General features: G+C 44.9%; 1 protein-coding gene across 6 annotated transcripts in view; it reads left to right on the top strand.

The window, feature by feature from the left end:
* Positions 1-22,083, top strand: part of LOC133357994 (catenin delta-2-like) — a 291,019-nt gene that overhangs the window by 77,779 nt on the left and 191,157 nt on the right. For 2 of the 6 annotated variants that reach the window (XM_061576251.1, XM_061576260.1), the window contains exons 3-4: positions 10,457-10,572; positions 15,894-15,932. In XM_061576251.1, coding sequence (XP_061432235.1) covers positions 10,457-10,572; positions 15,894-15,932 — 155 coding nt within the window. Of the gene's footprint in view, positions 1-6,246; positions 6,375-10,456; positions 10,573-15,893; positions 15,933-22,083 lie in introns of those variants that run through there. The other 4 variants (XM_061576267.1, XM_061576292.1, XM_061576275.1 and 1 more) reach the window with 3 other exon arrangements.

Here is a 22,083-nt window from a genome sequence, read left to right as displayed (position 1 = left end):
TCTTGGTTCTTTCGGTAAAGTCACGTAGAAGGGAAATAATGAAATAATACAAATATAAAACAATACAAATTCTCACGACGTTTCGACTGCAACACAAGCAATCATCATCAGGTGTGAAATCCACAGCAAGAACATTTGAAAAAAGTGGCGGTTTTTCCTAACGTCAGCACCACAGACGGCGATTTGGCAAGTCGACGTCAGCACCACAGATGGCGATTTGGCAAATCGACGTCTGTGGTGCTGACGTCGATTTGCCAAATCTGACGTCGACTTGCCAAATCGCCGTCTGTGGTGCTGACGTTAGGAAAAAACGCCACTTTTTTCAAATGTTCTTGCTGTGGATTTCCCACCTGATGATGATTGCTTGTGTTGCAGTCGAAACGTCGTGAGAACTTTTATTGTTTAATAATTGTATTATTTTATTATTTCCCTTCTACGTGACTTTACCGAAAGAACCAAGAATATGGAACCTTGATGGTCCCGTTCAATCGTGTGGTAAAAATATTTTCTAACACTTAGAAAATAGTTTTACCAAATATTTAAGCAATTGCCTGACGTTAAAGATGTCGCATTTATTCCACAGTTTAGTGTCGCAGCATTTCATCGGAAGGCATGTTGCCGGTAAAGCTCTGCATGGCCTCCATGTAAATCTCCCACACATCACATGCACCGACTCTCCCATCTCTAATGTATTTTCCCGGTGTGGCAGTGGCCCACGTCTGTTAATCCAGTGAAACTGGTGGATCACACCGACATCATTATTTGCATGATGTAGTACAGCAAGCACTGCTCTTTTGCCGAGCAGTTTGTCTGGCCTCGACGAGCATTGCTTGTTCATAGCTCTCCGATGTGTTTTCTGGTTGGCACGATTTCCAATACTTTGATATTGCATTGTCTTTGAGCTGTACGCCTTTTGGCGTCCTCTAGTCTAGCAACAATTGGGTCGAGGCTCAAAAGAAAGCCGTCCTTTGGTGTGGACCAATCAGTTTCAAGGACAATGCATATATATATTATCATAGCGTGTTTTTTGTTTGCATTTGACTGCAGGTATTGTGGTTAATGCAGACATAAATCCTTGTAAAAAGGTTTCAGTTTTGTTGCCAGAAAAAAAGAGTAAAAACCCTATTATTACGATTTCAAATGTTTTGCTGCATTTGCAGGGAGCTTCTTCTGGAGCGAAACATCGGACGTTATGTCGAGCAACATTGGGTACAACCCCAAACACATCGGAGAGCTATAAAGCACAACTGTGAAATCCTAGACCGGGGGGAGTTCTTCGCTTGTATTCGTGGGCTTTCTCCGGGCACTTCGATTTCCTCTCGCATTCAGAAATGCTCAAAGAAATGCTTTTTCAGTCCAGTGGCCTTATTGACCTTGCAGACCAATGTTTCACAGCAGACTTTGTTTAAGCAGGCTACTACACCAGGGGTCGGGAACCTTTTTGACTGGGAGAGCCATAAAAGCCAAATATTTCTAAATATATTTCATTGAGAGCCATATAGTATTTTTTAACGTATAATAAATTAAATATGTCTTTCTTTTAATGCGACTTCTGGTGCTGCATGGTTTTGCTGATGGCCTTGTAGTCTGGTTCATACGTGGTGAGGTTGAGCTTCATGCAGGCGTGACCCGTGAAATTTATCTTCAAAACTAATTTCTGTTTACTTTAAAATGACACAGTATTATTAAACAATATCACAAGTATTTTAAAATCAGTTCCAAACTGATTTTTTATTTTTTTATTATTATTTTTTTTCAACTCAAAATTGTCTGGGAGCCATATGCCGTCACTGGAAGAGCCATATATGGCTCGCGAGCCATAGGTTCCCGACCGCTGGGCTACACGTTAATCACTTTTGACCTTCTGGATCGCAACTATAGATTCAGGCCTATTATTGTCCAGAAGGCCAATGGGCTGAAAAAAAAATTAAATGTAAAGATTATTTTTTGTCTTGTCTATATGATAACCCCAATTATCCACAACATCATGATTATCAGGGATGATTATTGCGCTGCCCATAATCAACGCCTACCCAAGCCGTCCCACATGTCTCACATTCCTGTGGTGTAAAAATCCACCCGGCACCTGCACACGAGCTGATTTCATCACTATCTCTTCAAACATCCTCTTCAGTTCATTTCCTCCCTCGGCTGCCACTCACCAATTATTCTAAATGTAGTCGTGACTCATGATCGTGCATAAAAGTGAGTTATCCGAACATCCAAGGCAAAGACCCTCTTAAAAAAAGTATTTAAGAAAACAATTCATAATACAGCACTATGGTTACTATTCGTAATGTGTGCAGTAACATACGCACGTGTGCACGTGAGTGCTCACACGTGCACATGCCCCCTCTGTGGCTCACACGCTTCCACAGCAATGCCTGTCTGCCTGCCCTTAATCAGAACCAGAAATTACAGTTCGGCAAGCAGTGGTTACAGTCCAGGAAATCAGTGCATTTTTGAGGCTCTGTCGTACAGTTAAGCTGCTCGTAATACATATGTATCCGCGCACATATTGTGTGCAAGTACATGTGTAGAAGTGATGTTAACATAGTGCGGCCAACGTGGCAGATGCAGTCGTACATTGCTGAAACGTATTTAGCAGTGGGTTTTTTGGTCTTGATAACACACGACTAAATAAAACTTGCAGCTGCATTATAAACATTTGCAACACAACTTTGCACTCGTGCACATGGGAAAGGATTACTCGCTTGTTTCCGATTACATATTTTTGGGGTTCTTAGGATTACGCTGCAAATGCCTGAGGCTCCTTTCCATTTCAAGCCTTCCTCGACCCGAGAGTTGGCCGCAACATGGACTGTCCTACTCCACAGGGTTCTTGTCTTCAGCAATTCTTGCGAGTTGTCCCATTGCTGAGCCCTGTCCAAGCAACGGCATCATCAATCCAAGTTCTCCAAATTCTTATGGGTAGGCCTCGCTTTCCCAGGACCTAACTGGCGACACCGTTGGACTGCATTGAAGCGATACTAACCAACCAGAATTTCAAGGCCATTGTATGGAACGATGTGCGTTTTCGTGAAAGTCCCTGGCCAAAGATATAATAATTTGGGACGTATATGGTCTAGTGTGGACATTTATATCCTTTTCCAGGCCTCGGATGTGGAAATGAAAATGGTTTGAGTGCATGGGCATGTTCTGCCCGGCAGTCATATTCTCACTTTTTTTCCATGGTATTATCCTGGTATTTTGACAGCTGAGTAGGCGTGTCGGAATGGTCACAGTGTGGCGTCCCATTCCCTGCTGCCGTGCCAGCGCAGTGTTTGAGCGCCACGTGTGGCTAAACAACCATCTTCACTTGGGCTCTCCTAATTTGTCTGTCTAAATAGAGATGGATGAGCACCATAGGATGATGTGCATATGAATGTGGCAATTGCGCACGGTATATGGATCGATGAATTGGTTTGGCATAATATAAATAACACCAATTACATGTCAATTTCAGATACCTACCCGACAGCAAGCAAGCTGCTTTTCTCAGCAATAAAGGCACAACCCATCCCCGTTCTGTGGTGCATCTAAATAGCAAGCCGAAGGAGCATGTGTGCCGGAGCCAGGTCATTTATTCCAAAGAGCGAGTGATGTCAGAAATCCCCATCTGATTTGCGACTACAACATAACTACAATGTTACTGTTTTCTGCCTCACATCTTGCTCTTCCCTGAAGGAGGGTTATTGCTCAAAAGTTATCTTATTTACTTACTGTGCACTTCAGTTATTTGTAGGATCCTCCACGGAGCTCGACACTGCTGGGGACCTCACCAGGGTTGCAGACCGGTCTGTATCACAGGCTCAATACTGGTTAACATATGATGTGGTGGTACCACACAGGAAGAGAAGACTTCAGTTATTTGGCAGCCTAAATTATGATGATGGGAACTTACAATGTATCAGCCTGGATGGGTTACAAGGACAAATAGTCAAATAATTTTTATAGATATGCGGATGTTTAGATTTACATGGACGAATGTGTATGTGAATGAATAGATAAATCAATGAACAAATAAATTAGGTCAATGGGTAGACAGACAGGGTGCCTGGTAGACCGATGGAGAGAGGTTGGTGTTGTTTTGGAGAATGAAGATTTAGAGAGTTAAATAAATGTCTTCTATCTTAGATGAACATGTGGATAAATGTTCGTAGGGCTGAGTGAGTACAGGGCTGGGCAGCATTATGGATAGATCGGCTACCTAGGGAGTAGGGAAACAGATGGATAGACAGCTCGACAAGCCAATGGATGTATTGATCCTTGGCCCAGTGATTGAATGATAATTGCTTTAATTGTCATTCACGATCACTGTTTTGCACAGTCAGCCTGGTTCTGTACACGGCCAGGTTTTTTGTGTTCCCCTAGTGCTCTTTGCGGTTTCTCATGTCGTAGGCATTCTTTTTACTGCTTGAGCAGCGCGGTTTACCAGGCCCACACAATGGAGACGGAGCGTCTTATTTGTTGCACGGTCCGGGTGAGTGGAATCGGATGCGGTTACTCATTGCGGTGGTGGTTACCCAGGAAAGAATGACAAAGGACCGCGGATGCAAACACCGAGGTAAAATAACAATAGGGTGGGGGTAGGAGGGGGGGGGGGGCCTTTGCTGCTACGGACGACGAGAGGGCCCACCTTATCACATTTGCCCGGTGGACTCTATTTCAGGAGCATGCGAGCTCCATTTCCGTGGACACGTTTGGAAATTGATTTCTGTTGGTTTGATTTATTATTACTCTTTAAAATACACGATGAGGAATGAACAGCCGCACGCTGCCCTGCCGCACAAACAGGGTTCGTGCTCAATGTCACAGGTCAGATTTGATGTGTTGTGCAGGGGCCTGAGATATCTACCTTTCCGCTCCATAAATTGTACCCCCTCCCCATTGCAGCTACCAAAATAAGTTGTTATTACTCTTTTATACCTATATATAAACAGTGTATATAAATTGCCTATTACAAGTATGTACGGATTCACGCTTTTTTTTTTTACATTTATATTTCTGCATGGTTAACCCCTAACACAAATTTCCTTATTCTATTCCGGAACTATATATGTGTGTGTGTGTGCTTGTGTGATAAATATAAAAGTATGGGATCATCAGAGTGAACCTAATATGTGTCGCTATGTTTCAGCATTATCCCATTCTCAACTAGTTTCAACTTTCCTTTGTGTTTAGAAGCTTATGTACCCATGAGTATATACAATTGTAATGATTTGGTGTCTTCCAGCCAATTTATAGTACAATGACACCATGAATGTGAGCATCTGTAAAAGCAGTCAATATTTGCAGCTTGTGAACTACAGTCGTATAGATCTCACAACACATGCACTATATATAATACAGGGGTCCAGGGCAATCCATGTATAGATACCCCACTAAAACTTCAGTGAGAGATGTAGATAAAACAATGTATACAGCAATGCTGCCATCCACAGGTCTCCTTATTTGTAAACCATTTAATTTAAAGCCTCAATATCTCGATACAGTTTTTCAAATTGCCTCTAATGAGAGCCTTGGTTAGGAATAAAACTTAGGTTGGGGGGATGTTGAACGGTGGAAAAGTGATTCATATGTACTTTGACATTCGTTATCACAATGCCATTACAGTATATCACAAGCCTTGAGAGGTATTAATCAGCTCATTTTAAATACACGTTTTTTCGTAATTAATTATAATGAATAAGTATTCTGACATTTGAAGGTATGCATATTGCATTTTAATACAATAATGTAATGATAATCTTACACATTTGTCGCAAATGTATTGCCTCCATCATTTTTTAAGCGCTTTTAAATGCATCGTGGTAGCAAATACATGACGTTATTATCATGTCATTTTGGGCAAGATATCATGGTATAAATTATGTCCCATGGACAAAACGGGTGATTGAGTGGCAGCCAGAAAGAAGAACACCAGTGATGGGACCACTGAAGCAGATGCAGCGCAACACAATCATTAGCACGTACGGGGAGGAGATGGATTGCAGCTGTACAGAGCTGTGGATGATGGGAGGGGAAGTCTTTATGCATTTGAGAATTGTGCATGATGATGATGATCATCATCATCAGCCCCAAGACAGCATCTTGCCGCAGCCGTTCCCTTCCCCCACATGCACTCCCTTGCTTTTGTCCGTGGGCAGCTGTCAAGCCTCGTCGGTGAAGGAGTAGAGGGGGTTGGGTTTTGTTAGTGGGGTGTCGAGTCGAGCGGTTGGGTGCTCTGTGCGCGCATGTCGCTCATCCAGTCGCTTCCTCGCGTCCCGAGTTCTTCCGAGCGCTTCTTCGGCCCTAAAGCAGTTGTAGCGGCTCCTGGAAGTTGCAGTCTCCCTCTCTCTCCCCGGGACATGAGCCAAGCAGCCGGATACAACGTAGGATCCGCGGATATGTGAATTGTGTACGCGTTGGTTGAACGGGGAGAGCGGAGTTCGCGCGTGGCTGTGTTTGCGGTGCAATTGCCTATGACCAAGTTTGGGCCGTTTGTCTTGTCTTGTGTGTGCGTGCGTTGACTTACAAAAAGGCCATTTGAATGCAGTCTTTTGTGTGTGCGTGTGTGCGCACGCCTGTGCGGTTTATGCACGTATGGCTATGTGCTCGACTAAGTGTGTCTGAATGTGCTTGCCATAACATGCATGCACGGCTACATGAACGCATTCGGCAACAGCACTTACATATATATCTCTGTTTTGTCGTGCTCTTTTGTGCAGTGGACGTTTGCGTTTCGTTCGTTTTGAACAGAGGGCGCCCTTTTACAGCAGTCACTGGTAGCAGCAGAATGACGCGTTTAGCTTCATCCCCAAAAAGCACGCCCGACGTTCGATAAAGCCACATGTTGGTTTAGTTGGGTACACACGTTATTTTTTTTTAATCGGCACCACGAATTCTCGTTTAAACACACAACATGTTTAAAAATGCTTAAGTCAACTTCATTAATCTTTGCACTTTCATTTATCAGATACTGCGGTTCATATATCCCCCCCACCCACCCACCACTGGAAAGAATAGCAAGTCATCACAGCTACTGTGTGCCGTGTATGTTCGCATGTATGTGTTGTGGCCACTTGCCCCAACATTCTGTTAAGGTTATACGGGGGATCTTTGTCTTTGTTGTGGGGAGCGGTAGTGTAGCGGTTAGCGCGCTGCGCTACGAACCTGGCGACCCGAGTTCGATCCCCGCTCGCAGCCACCAACACCCAGTGACAATTATCTGAACCAGTCCTGGCCCTCCCCTAGATCGACTCGGCATCAAAAATGAGTATCTTGTGCCAGGCTACGTAGGGTGCGAAAGAGGTTCACAATACAGGGAACCCTCTCTATCCACGAGGGTTGCGTTCTTTAAAAAAAACACATTCGCGAATACAAAATTCGCGAATGCAGAAACATTGTTACAATGTGAAAAATGGGGTTACGTTTCTGTTACAAGTGGACATGGGGGGGGGGGATGGTAAATGTTTGGTAACAATGACTACAGTAAAAAATATATAAAGAACAATGTTTTTATTATTATTATTATTACCTTTTGATGATGGTTTAACGACGATGGTGGTGGTGATGGTGATGGTGGTGATGGTGGAGGTGGTGGTGGTGATGGTGGAGGTGGTGGTGGAGGTGGTGATGGTGGTGGTGGAGGTGGTGGTGGTGAGGAATTCAGGAGGATGACTCTTCGGGAGATTGCCGGTGTTTGATCACAACGCCCGCGCAGTTGTTATCATTTTAGGTCTCTGGGGAGCGTTAGCCGCAACACTTTCCCCGATTGCATTCGCGTTCATTTTGTTATGGACCTCGGAGTCGACTCGTTTGTACCAAAATGTTTTAACGAGTCGACTGTAAGTACGTGTAAAGTCAAAAATGCACAATGGCGAGTTCAGAGCGTGATTACTCTGAGATTTGAGGACAAAAGCCGAGGGGGCATTCCTAATCTTGGCAGGCAGTTTCAAATGTGACAACATTCAGCACACACCTGCCCGGCATCGGTGGTCTGGCACTACCTACACTCGCGAATACTCAAGTCCGTCTGGTCGCGAATAGGGAATTAATATACATTTGAGTAACTCGCGTCTACATGCAAAACTCGCGTATTTGCATGTCATCTCACTGGGGAGACAAATGCGGCCGGGCGTGGTGCTGGCCGGGCGTGGTGCTGGCCACCCACCCCCTCGTGTGTGTGCTGTAGCGGCACACACGAGGGGGTGGTACTTGCCCCTACAGTCTTTTACAGGCTATACGCGGGGGGGGGGGGGGCATCTTTGTCTTTGTTGTGTGCAATTGTATTTGTGTTCACGTGTGTGTCGTTGGGGGATAAGGGAGCAGCTCCGCTCCAGTGGTTGATTGGTTTTTCGCATGCCATTCTGGGTCGAGATTTTTCCAGTCTTGACTGTAACGTTTTCATCAAGTGCTGCAGGGATATTTTCGTTTAAGAAGGCTGCGTGTGTTGCATATGGATTGTCATGTGTGCGCCAAGGTTTGAAGAATTGGTTTTGTAGAGAAAATAAAAAAACTTCTAAAAGACGACGATGGTTCTTGTGATACACATGCACCGGAAATTAAGTAACCAATGTACAGCCATTTGTCAGTGCATTGCTGGATGAAGGCCTCCACATTCCATCATGGGAGATGCTTGACGTAACTTCACCACACCTTCGATTAATACATCCCGCACCTCCAATTAGCGCGGTTGGCTACGTATGGTGCGAAAGAAGTCCAACATGCGCACGTACGTACCACTCTAGTCGGTGCAGGTTGTCGACAGGGCAACCCAGGACACAGTTCAGATGTCACTCGCCACTGACGTTAAAACGTGGCCGGAATCGAACTCGTGTCGCCATATCAACAACACACAGTGTGCAAACTGCTGCGCCATCACTCGCCCGCCATATATCCTATACAAAAGCACAACTAGCATTCTCAACCCTCGTGGTAAACAACATAATTAATAATAATCATCATATCAACCTTGAACAACATTTGCGCGTGGCATGGTCATTTACGTATATCGCGTACTTAAACTGCTGTGTCGTTTCCACGTCGCAGTTGGCACCCACGTGGCATTCGGTGCAAAAGGTCAATAAGAAGCGTGTCTTATGGGGGTAGAGGACTTGGCATTCCGAAGCTGTCGACCATGTGTTCAGTGAAGGCGCGTGCAGCCGCTGGGATTTGCCAGCGGCTCCCAGAAGCAGCTGCGTGCAAACTTTATATTTTCTTCACTCATTACCTATGCCAGGTGCTGCCACTCCATGAGATGGTGATTGTTGACGGCACTCGTTACGAATTACAACTTCATTAGCTCCGCCTGGTTTCCTAACTGTTTGAAAACATGCACTGTGATAGATTGCGCTGGTTGCCGTCAAGTAGGCCCGTTTAAGCACCTGATAACACCGTGTTACCCTCTGTTATCTTGGTATACATTATTGAAACTGGACTCTATTGTCAATAATGAAGAAAAAAACATTTGATTTACACCTTATTAAACTGACATAATGTTCCAGAGTTGGTTTAACCTTTTCCCAAAAGTAAGGATCATGGGCCAATATTCCTTTCTTGACATTTGAACCTTATGGTGGGACCCCGGGGTCCCGAATAAACGGAAGTCAAAATCGTAATTGATTAATTTATTTTTGGCGACTCCGTCCCACCGCGCGCATAAACGCTGCGACTCACCTGGCGCGGGGATCATTCTGATGTCGCGTCGTCCAAGCGCAGCGGCGAGGACGAATGTGTAGAAGAAACTAAAACTTTTAAACTTCAATTAGCTCATCGTGTCGAGCTCGTCGTTCGCCTTCAACAGACAAAATAACGTCACAACGCAGTTTATGCGAGAGCCGGGGGCTTATGGGACCCCGGGGTCCCGCCATAAGGGTTCGTTCACTCATTTCCATCAGATTTGTTTTCCCCCGCAATCCTCTTTCAGTGTCTCTCGTATTGCTGGCATTGGAGATGTTGCCATGGGTTATATCCAAGCCCCCAGGACATCATCATCCCACTTGGGTCTGATCAAATGAGCACCACCTGATGCGACAGTCTCGTCAGGTGGGAAGGATTCATGGATTGTTATTTAGAGAGATTTATTCCTGCCACTGTAATGTGGAATTTCCACCGTTAGGTCAAGACCGGCGAGTAGGATGGGAACTTTCCCAATGCGAATTTGAGCATGAGGGCACTGTTTTGATGGTGTGTGTGTGCGTGTGTCTGCGTACTATATCGCTGTTTCCTACTCTTGGTCAACATAAGTGACTCGTATTTGAACCGGTCCTGATCCTCCCCTAGGTCAACTCGTAAATGAGTGCAATGTGTGTAAACATCAGCTCTGGTGAGACAAAGGCGGCCTGGTGTGGTGCTGGCCCAACTACTCCCTCTTGCACTGTACCGGCCTGAACAAGGTGCTCGCTAACAGCACTTGCCCCAACAGTCTGTGTAGGCTACATTGGGAACCTTACCTTTGTCTTTGTCGCCACAGGAGCTGCAGTTTGAGCGGCTAACCCGTGAGTTGGAGGCGGAGCGACTCATCGTGGCAAGCCAGCTGGAGAGATGCAAACTGCAGGAGTCGGAGACAGCCAGCATGAGCAGCATCAGGTGTGTATGAGGAGCGCGTGTGTGTGTGCGTGCGTGTGTCTGGGGAGCGGTAGTGTCGCGGTTAGCGCGCTGCGCTATGAACCTGGTGACCCAAGTTAGATTCCTGCTCACGGCCAACACCGGTGACGATTTTCTGATCCGGTCCTGGGCCTCCCCTAAGTTCACCCACCCCATTGTGTGCCGTGCTGGCCTTAATAGGTGCTACTCGCTAATAGCACCTTCCCCTACAGTCTGTTAAGGCTACATGGGGGAACTTTGTCTTGTGCGCGTGCGCGTTTGTGTGTGCGCATGTCCAGTGTGGGGAGCATTACTGCAGTGGATAGCATGCCGTGCTACAAGCTCGGCCACCCGAATTCGATTCCCACTCACGGCCAACATAATTGTATAAATATCTGACAGTCTTGGTTCGTAGCAATATAGCAAACATCATTGTATCAGATCTTGTTCTGGACTTCTAGGTCAACTCAGCCTTAAGCGAGTGCCTGGTTTGGTGTGTAAATGATCAGCACTGGGTAGCTGAAGGCAGCCATGTATTGTTGCTGGACAACCCTTTCCCTACAGCCTACTCTCTAAAGCTCGACTGCGGACCTTTGTGTGGGTGTGTGTATTTGTGCTCACACGCAACAAGCTAGCATGCTGTGTAGGCATGCATTTGTGTGCGCCCACGTGTAGCCAATAGCGGCCCTTAGAACCCCCCGGGGAACACTACCAGCGGAGAGACACTTGATTACATGTTTGTTAGTTAATGTGACATGCCTTACCTCTCAACTGTGAACGAAGGTTCGTTTTTATTGCCATTCCGAATGTATGTTGTGTGCATGCAAATGTGTCTGAAATATCTGTTCCAAAAGCTGCTAAAAACTGTGAGAACCACTTGCTGCAAAGGGTGTTTGAGTTTACCTGTGTGTTTTACTACACCTGTTTGTACCATTGGTGGAAATGACCTGAAGCATACATGTGATGCATATACTACACATTCATAATAGTTTTTTTCTGGGTTCGATTGTGTAAATATAAATGTTTCGAAACGTTGAACTCGAATTGTAAATGTTGTGGGTTTACTCTCCAACACACCGGTGTGCTGTACTAGTAACGAATTGGCACATTTTGTTTACGTGACAAACCTTCCTAATTGGCTGTGCCATATGGTAGCGGGTATTTCGGCACATTTACGCGATCTAATCTTTAAGACTTAATGGATAATATTGTTTGCGAAAGCCTACGTGTTAAACATACTACACATGACCTACTTGTGTACTCATTGCAGTATAACACACACACACACAATACCAACACAGTTAATACCACACACTCACACATTACACACACATACAGACAAACAGATATGGAAATATACTCTTTGGTTTTTTCGGTAAAGTCACGTAGGTAAAAAATGTAAATAAATTAACTCATGACGTTTCAGAAGCAACACAAGCCTCCGTCATCAGGTGTAACTGCTCCAGTAAAATTGGTACAGCCGTGAGTTCATTTATTAAAAATTTTTACCTATGTGACTTTACCGAAAAAAGCAAAGAGTATGAATCCTTGCAGTCACGAAAACTTCAAATCTCGAAAGATATGTAAATAGGAACACACAGAGATACACAGACAGAGGCATACATATGCTGCATGTATTTCACTGCTTGTATAATTATTGTTTTACTGTATAGAGCACAGTATATATGTCACTGTGAGGAGCAAACATAAACTATGATCTATTATTTATATTACCAGGAAAGGCACACTGAGCTATATAGCTCCTTTTCGGAAGCGACCTGGCCACAAATGATAGCTCAACGAAGTGGCTTATCATGTGGAAATCTATAGAAGCCAAATACTCTAATCGCATGTTTCTAAATGTGGAGGGATAAACCGGAGGACCTGGAAAAAAAATGCACGCGACCACGGGGAGAGGCATGCAAACTCCAAATATACAGGCTCGGGATCGAACCCACGACCTCCTGTATACCAGGCGAGGGAGTTAACATCTCTCCACCACGGAAATAGTGGAGCAATGGTGAGCGCACATCACCGTTAACCCAACAAACATGGGTGTGATTTCCGGACATAGCTCGGATTAGTGGCAAGTGATATGTGACCCGGTCCAGGGCAACCCACCCCCTGCACCAATCAGACATGGTGACATTTGGCTAAATAACCCTAATGAGCAATACAACATTGGCGGGTCTTCATTTAGTGGAGTATTGACAAAGGGGTGTAATTGATGTTTATTTCCATTCCGGTGGTTATCAGTTAATAAGTTGTCAAAGTAAAATCATTGGATGCTTCTGTGTGTGCCTAATGCCTATAATGAAGCAATGAAACTGATAAGTGTTGTGTAATGCATACAGAGGATGGTAAACTCAATCATGAATATTTAGCAGTGCAAACTTTGCTCTTCCAAGAAATAGAAAGAAAAGAGCAACGTGGCCGTTTTTTTCTCCAAAAAGTAATATTGGCTTTTTTTATTGCACCGTGTACCACAGATTGTTTTTAAATGCATCTGCAGAAGAAGTTGCCTTCCAGTCAAACTATTGAATTACTGTTACGACACACTGTGGCGTGATAAACATTACTAATATGGTTTATAAACGTGACCACCACATTTCCTATTGGTTGGTCTCACGTGCCTTGTTTTTTCTATTCAAAAACTATCACTGGGTCTTCTATACCTGACTGACTCTTAAAGCCCTTAATATTACCACTGTGGTTTTTTTTCCCTCACAGATTTGTTAAATTTAGGAGCCATTTTTCAAACCCGTTATAGTCGGGTTTTTTTTATTAGATTCGTGTTTGTGGCAGGGGAACGGTTAGCGCCACATTTTATATCCATTTTCTCCAGCGAGTGGCCGTTCAGAAGCACGACTCGGTATTCATTTCAAGAGGAATAAACCATGTTGGAGTTCTCACTTGGGTAAACTGATACTTGCCTTGGGGCCTGATCTTATTAGATCTCAGGAGCTGAGCTAGATTAGGTGTTGGCGGCCATTGCTTAGATGGGTGACCGATCTGATAAAAATCAAGGCTGCTGCAGGATGTGGTATCAGATGTTCAGTGCACGGGCTCACTGTTCCTTGTGAGCCAGAGCCTGTGGATATCCCAGCTGAGCGCTGTGTTGGTGCAGGTGCTCCTCTGATTTAGTGCACAGATACTAAATTGAGGGATTTTCTGTGCTGTGCTTACTTTAAAATATAGTCCAAAGCCCTTCCATAAGTTTACCGCTGATAATCCTGGTGTGCAAGCTGAATTCCCGTTACAGGTCTGTCAATTTTTTTTGGCTTATTTTCATATTTTCCCCCTTCGTTCTACCTGCCTATTTCTAGACGGTTGTAAATTGGATTCCAGACAACCAAGAAAAAAATGTGTTCATCTCAGTCGACCTTTGCACTACGCACAATGTTTAATGCACAAAGAAAGCCTTGCTATCCAGGTTGTGGTTATCTGGATCTTGGAGTTAGCCAGCCAGACTGGATAGTTTGGTGGTTTGAGCACTCACCACTGTCAGTTTGCACAGACTTCAATTCCACCACGATCATTCATATCTGTAAATGATGAAAACACCCATCACAACATAGAACTTAGCGCAGTTTCAACAACACAGAAACACATGCACTGTGTATAAAGAGCGCTCTCAGCATTATTGATTACTGTCCTTCACTAACGAGTACTAATGAGGATGAAACTGGTCTTCATTTGTTTCTATGTTTCACTGCTGCTTTTCGGTTGATCACATTTTCATGATTCATGCGATGGTGGTCTCAGACAAATTGTCACCACAGGACAGTTTTTTTCTAAACTGGTGGTTTTTCTGTATGTGGCCGAGAGCTTCTTATGCACACATTGCACGTTTCTGTGTTCGTTTGAAAACCACGCAATCGTGAAATTCCACTGGGCATTACCAAGTCACACTGTTTGCTTATAAAGTGGATCTTTAAAGACACAGCGAGGTTATTGCGTGAAGAATTGATCACCTTATGCTGGTGCCTTGGCATGATATATGATCAATTACCTATGGTTAAAATTATGCAAGTGTATAGTAACAATGGGTCACTTTCCAGATCTAGTCCTTAATGTCTGTCCTACAGATAAATAACCCATCCAGCGCGCCCATAAAATCATTACTTATTCAACATTTATAAATAGCCATCAAATTGAGTTAGGTCGATAGAACTTAACGCACACACTTAGCAGTATGAAATTTGTATCGTATGAGTTTAGCTCTTATAAACCGCGACATGTCTGCCATGGTGTTGGCAAAGACACAAAGATCCCCCATATAACACATTCCTGCGGAATGAGCTGGTAGGAACGTTGGGTTGCTCGGTCAATGGCCAGGGTCAACGGCGGCGTGGTGTATTCTGCAAATATGGCCGACTGAGGGCGGGCACAATCCGGCGTGAGTAGGGTAAACATTGAGTTTTATAAGGGCACCACGGAGTGACCAGCCCCTCCCCACCCCTCCCACCCAGCCCCACCCTCCCCTCCCCTCCCCACCCAGCCCCTCCCCACCCTCCCACCAGCCCTCCCCACCCTCCCACCAGCCCTCCCACCTCCCTCCCACCCCTCCCCTCCCCCCACCCCTCCCCTACCTGCACGATGGACGGACACAATAATCCCCTGTGGGCTGGTGGAACCAGTGGGTTCCTACCAGTATATTTAACAGACTGTTGAGGCAAGTGCTGTTAGTGAGCACCTATGAATGCTGGCATGGCACACGAGGGAGTGGGTGGCCAGAGCCATGCCCGGCCACCTTTGTCTCCACAGTAGCGATGCTTACACACCGCACCAGGTATATATTTGAGGCTGAGTCGACCTAGGGGAGGCCCAGGACCAGTACTAAATAATCGTCACTGGTGTTGGCCGTGAGTGGGAATTGAACCCGGGTCGCCGGGTTCATAGCGCAGCACGCTAACCACTGGCACTACCTTTCCCCATCGTTGGCATTGCCATCACACACACACGCCGTATTGATTCAAGAGTCCCTGATACTTGCTCACACCTCACGTGGGATTGTTTCAGATTTCTCTTGGGTTTGTTGGCATACATTTAATTTTGAATATATTATAAATATGTTGTCAACGTTTGCAGTCCAAACTGGCGTCTCACTGACTTATTGTTTTAATAATAGACGATATATTCATGGATGGCCTTGTACATCCTCGTGATTTGTCACCTGGTGCATTTGATTGAATATGAATTTTTTGGAACTGATTTTATTTTGCCATGATTAGATAGGTGGCAGCAGCATAATGCTTTGCATCTTCATGTCTTCCTGCTTGTGCTTCTCACCTCCATTCTTCCCTCATCCTGCTGTCTCGAAGGCTGACTTTTGAAGATGTCAAATGGAAGGACTTTATACGGTACAGTACTGTGGTACGGTACGCGTGAGCAATGTGGTCCCACTCTCTCTATCTTTTTCCGTTTCGTCTGTTGCTATGTATGTATGTTGAACTTCTTACACACCATACGGGCCCAACTGCACTAATCGGAGGTGCGTTGGAAGGACAAAAATACGTTTTAAATTTGCTACTATATTTACCAAAGAATGTCTGTGTCCCACGCGTGACGTCACTCAACGTCGGCCAGCCCCCCTCATTAATACACATGAACAGGTGACGTCTTCCACATGAACCCCCCCCCCCTCATTAATAATCATGAGCGGGTGACGTCACTCTACATGGGGCACCCCCCCCCCCTCATTAATAATCATGAGTGGGTGACGTCACTCCACATCGAACAGCCCCCCACATTAATAATCATGAAGAGGTGACGTCCTCTAAATGGACACCCCCTCCATTAATAATCATGAGCAGGTGACGTCACTCCACATGGGGGGGGGGCGAGGCGCCTTCTCCCCCCTCCTCAGCGTCAACTTACAACCCTCACGACAAAGGCAGAACCCTCACGTCACGTGATCTCCATAACGCTGTTGAGACATAGAAGTAAAAAGGACGTCATGATGAATAAGGGATTATAACCTTAAAATGAAATAAGTCTGTGTCACCGCGGCATTACAGACTGCACACAAATTGATGCAACGTCACGTTGCGTGCGGTCTGCTTTTTGCTTGCAAGTTTCAGATTTACTGCAATACACCCGTCCTTGGACGGGCAAAAGGCGAGTTTAGATTTAAAAATGAAAAAGGTCCTGTGGCGTCTTAATATCTGAAGGATGAACATATCAGATGGCCGCAGAAAGCGCATCTGAAAGTGTGCGATGCGGTGACCGTCTGTTAGATAGCCCGCCAGCCGCTGCGGGGATGACCGGAATTTGCGTGATTGTGTATGCTGCTTCACTACATCGGCAAACTGTGCTGCAAATAACATATACGGATGCTCTCCGAATGCATGTTTTCCTCCTGAATAATTTATATCAAAATATTTTTGCGCGCATTATTAAAATAACCAAATCAAGACGTGCTAAAAGTGATAGCAACCTTATTATGCGAGGCCAAGTTTGAAATCGTGTTGATGGTTACTATAAATTATCTGGTAAAACAAAGTACTGTTTAGTACTAATAGGTTTGAGTCTTGGCATATTTTTAGGAGTTTTTTTTCCCTGAAAACTTTTTCAGTGCAGTTGTTTGAAGTCTATTACCTGGACTGATCTGCCTAATCACTGGTAGTTTGCCAAGTGTATCGAACTTCGTGCCGTACCATATAAAGGGAAGTTATTTATTCTCATTACTGTATGGTGCTTGCATCAGACTTGCAACATGCAAAGTTGTCTATACCGACCACCGAGGCGGTGACATGCTGTGCAGTAAATACTGCATGCTACAAAATTCTACAGACATTCATAACATTTTATATCTTCTGGCGCGTACTTATGAAATTATATTTTTGGCAGCATCTTCACGGTCGCGGAATTTTATTTTATTTTTCACACACCCTCGTAAACGTTGCCCGCCGCCACGGAGACCGTGAGTGCGCTCGTTTAAAGAGATCCAGTAAAATGTGCGGCGCCACCTTGGTGGTGACGTACGCCTCGGCGATTTAACAGGCCTGGTGGCACCTCGCAAACCAGAGCAGCCTTGCCTGGTCACTGGAATCCCGTGAAGGGTTTTGGACCAAAACACATTGGCTGTTATGAATTTGATCCAAACCTGCAGTTTTCATTTAAAATTCACTGCGAAGATAAAATGCGTGCTCGTACAACCTGACGGGAAAACTTTATCATGGAAAGGCACTTTATCGTGGAAATAATGGCGTGAGCGCCATTGGTATGGTGTCCATGCCACTGTATGTAGAGATATTCCATATTTGGTAGGTATTTACCATATTTGGTAGGTATTTACCTTATTTCTCTGCTCTGGTAAGATGGGTTGGACAACATGGATGTATTTAGGTAATGTCATGTTGTCGTGGTTATATCCCATTTTATCATGAACCCAGCAACCTGAGTTGAGTTGCTGGTCATCGCTAACGCCGTTGTTGCCGAGTGATATCTGAACCAGCTCCCCCCCCCCCTAATTCGTCAACCTGTCCTGACTAGCGTGGTGAAGTATGGTAAAGCAAAAACAAATCCTTCACGGCCAACACTGCATGTGACAGACTTTATCTTGTATTTGATTGACAAAGCTGTCAATCTTAGGGGTTGTATGGCCACACTGGTTCGTGCGGGTAGGTAAAGGGAGATCCCAGGACTGGTTTAAGATAGCATTAGTGATCTTAGCCATGTTCAGGAATTGAACTTAGGTCGCCGGGTTATTCACATAATGTACTAACCACTCTCCAACCGCTCTACTCCGATTCTGATTATTATCTGTGGGAAAAAAGTGGATTTTCCACTCCACTCATCTTGCCCCTGGAACAAAAAAACAACCCGAAGTAATCGGTGGAATATGCCTGTAACCAAATCACCCAGAATGCATCCAATTTCATCAGATCTTGAAAGCCAAGCAGGCTGGAGCCTGTGTATAGCACTTGCATGGGTGACCACCTCGCATCAAACACCAATTCTAATACCGCTGCGGGGAGACCTTATATTGTCATACTTTGCTCCAGCATCGATGCTCCTTGCCTTCACCAACCCTGCACTGGCCAGGCTGCTAAAGTACGGTCATATAACCCCCCACGACTAGCCGACGTGGGGAGACCCTCATCCAGCAGTGCATTGACAAAAGGAATGTACAATAGGATTGAATAATCCATCGGCAGATTGCAGGAGCTTCAGTAGTTAATTGTGTGTGTGCGTGGGTAATAAGGGCAGCCGGTAACAAATAGGAGGACTTTTACTGTCTTGAGAAGACAAAGATGGTCAAGCTTGGTGTTGGCTGCGTTCCTTACAGTGTACATGTAGTGCAGCGGTGGCCAACTGGCATCTCCCGAGCCTCATGCGGCTCTTGAATCCACCGCATGCTACTCGATCGAAGAAGCATCGTGTAGAACGTACCATCACAGTAGTAGCAAAGAATAATGAATGTCTCCCGTGCTGTGCCGAAAACTGTCAATATATATACACTTTATATATATATACACTTTATATATATACACAAACACTTGGCTCTTTGTAGAACTCACACAGATACTTTTTGACTCTTGGTCTGCTACAGGTTGGCCACCCCTGGTGGTGGAGTGCTTGATCAATAATCCGTGGGTTAAACTAAGGACTTGTGTCTGCGTGTTAAGTCAAAAACATCTAGACATGTCCTTTGACCTCGTTCCAGTGAGCCTTCGGCACATCATGTGGCCTCATAGTGGATCTAGCTGCCAACAATCCCATGGTGATATGACTGCCTCCTTACTGCCAAATGGCAGCTTTTGTTGTTGTTGCTGTATGTGCTGTGTGCATCAATGTGTGTGTTCGCATGGAGGGGAGCGGTAGTGTAGCGGTTAGAGCACTACGAACTCAGCGACAACCCTGGTTGGATTCCCGTTCACGGCCACCATCAGTGACAATTATTTTAACCGGTCCTGGGCTTCCCTTATGTCCACTCTGCCTCAAATAGGTACCTGGTGCATTGTGTAAACATCGCCACTGGGGAGACAAAGGTGGCCGGGCGTGGTGCTGGCCTCCCACTCTCTCGTGTGCCGTGCCGGCCTTCATAGGTGCTCGCTAACAGTGCTTGCCCCAACAGTCTATTAAGGGGGATCGATGTCTTTGTATTTTCGTCCAGCTCAAGTTTTGTCAGCAACAAACAACACAATCGATTCACCCTACTTTGGTCAATTGTTCTGAGCTCGGAGATGTTGCTGCGTAGGTAACCGTTAATGCCACGTTTGAAAAAAGAAAATTGTGAGGCCATAGCCGTGGTATTGGTTTGTTGATTTGTGACAGATTCGCACCGCAGAGTGCACTGCGCCACGTCGTGTGCAATGATGGGATTTTTTTTCGTTCTTTATTTTTATCATTAAATTATCCTCGCTAATCATCTGCACGTGGCGAAGTTCATAATTTCCCAGCGGTAATTAATGGGCGATGTGTGGACTCCTTATTTTACACGCATGGGGGGAGCCTGCCGAGCTTGCGGGATTACGGCTCGAATGCTCGAGGATGTTTTCTCTTGTTTACCACAATCTTAGCCTCCGCACCATTGGGGCATCCGCAAATAGCGGGATCTCGACGTAAACAGCGGCAGTGAATGATTCTTCATGTGTCGATCACATTCCGCATGTGAGGATTGATATTTGGTGTGTTTTTGACTCCGTACAAAATTTCGAGGATTTGTTGAAGTAACGTAAATCATTGATATTGTTAATGTAAAATTAGGTGAGGGCTTTTTTGGGGCTAACAGGGGTTTTGCTCAGGAAGCCAAGGGAAGGAATGAAGTATTGAATGCTGTGTCGGCACAGGGGTGCAGAGTTCAGATTCGGTAGCGTGAGTAATCATTCAATACGAGTAATGTACTTAACATTAAATAATATTTCAAATGATATGTTTTGCAGCATGAAATTATGTACATTGAAATAATATCAAGATACGAAGTTAATAATAATCGTGACTTAAAGCTTTCGTGACTGCTGGAATTAATATTCTTTGTTCTTTCAGTAAAGCCACCTAGATAGATCAAATAAAAAAAAAAGATAAAATAATAAAAATAACAATATCACGACGTTTCGATCGCAACACAAGCAATCGTCATCGGATGAGAAATATCGTGGGAGAGCTGCTGAGAATATATTTTTTTTTATTTGATCTATTTACGTGGCTTTACCGAAAGACCCAAGAATATTAATAATAATATTAAAAGATTTATTATTTTAAAGTGTGCATATAAAAAAACGTAGCAATTCCAATAAATAAGAAAACTCATTCAGGGATGCCCTATAAGTCAGGACATAGGGTTATTTAATTTATTTTAAAACTGGCATTAACACATTTTAATTGTTTAGTCTTTAAGTTAATATTGTTACTACTAGCTTTTTTGCCCATCCAAGGATGGGTGTAGATTGCAGTAAATCTGAAATATTCAATAGAAAAATTGTTCAGCTCATGATTATTAATGAAGGGGGGGGGGGTTTGCCCCATGTGGAGTGACGTCACCCACTAATGGTTATTGTGGAGGGGTGCGGCATGTGGAGTGTGCGACCTTCTTTTGCATTAGTGTAAATTTCCACGCGGGCATGAATATGACTGAGGGGGGGGCCTCTTTTTCAGTGACATCACGTACGGATGTAGCAGTGTGCTTCGTATATATATTTTTTACCGTCACTTTCTGTAAAAAAAACGTCATATTTGAAGCGACTTTCCGTAAAAAAATATTTTATTCAGCTCGACCTTCCTCTGCGTTAGTGTAAAAATCCACCCACTCATGAATATTAATAGAGGGGGCGGTGGGCCTCATGTGAAGTGATGTCATGCGGGGAGGTGGGCCTCGTGGAGTGACGTCACGTGCGGGACACACACATTCTTTGCTCATTATAGTAGTACTCGCGGGAAGTACCCGGCGTTGCCCGGGTCTTAAAAATATTTCAAAACCACTCTTAAAAATCTAACAGCAGTACGTATTGACTGTGGTGGTACCTGCTATGATTACAGCAGTGCATACCGACTGTGGTGGTACCTGCTATGATTACAGCAGTGCATACCGACTGTGGTGGTACCTGCTATGATTACAGCAGTGCATACCGACTGTGGTGGTACCTGCTAATGATTACAGCAGTGCAAACCGACTGTGGTGGTACCTGCTATGATTACAGCAGTGCATACCGACTGTGGTGGTACCTTCCATCACTACAGTAGTACATGCTGACTCTATAGCAGTATTTATGGACTGTATAGCACAAAGTGGCGTGGTGAGGCCTAGTCCCGTGCAGAGCCTCCGGCCTCGCCTAGATTGTCCAGCCGGCCGAGGTGGCACCTTGGCAGGCTGGGGCTTGGCTGCTAACTCTAACCCCCTCCCCACAAGCCACGATCTCCCCGGCCGCTCTGCAGTAATATCTACGGCCTATAGTGGTAGCATCTAGCGACTGTATATATTAGTAACTGCACGCATCGGGGTGGGGGGGACATCGCACAGTGAAGAATTTACGTCAGCGTTTAGTGTATTTTTATAGCATTTTTAACGCG

This window comes from Lethenteron reissneri, chromosome 7 (genome assembly GCF_015708825.2).
Source record: "Lethenteron reissneri isolate LAM-NWPU_2019-01 chromosome 7, ASM1570882v1, whole genome shotgun sequence".
Lineage (NCBI taxonomy): Eukaryota > Metazoa > Chordata > Hyperoartia > Petromyzontiformes > Petromyzontidae > Lethenteron > Lethenteron reissneri.
Note: the sequence above shows the minus strand (reverse complement) of the source record. Positions and strands in the feature narration are given on the sequence as shown.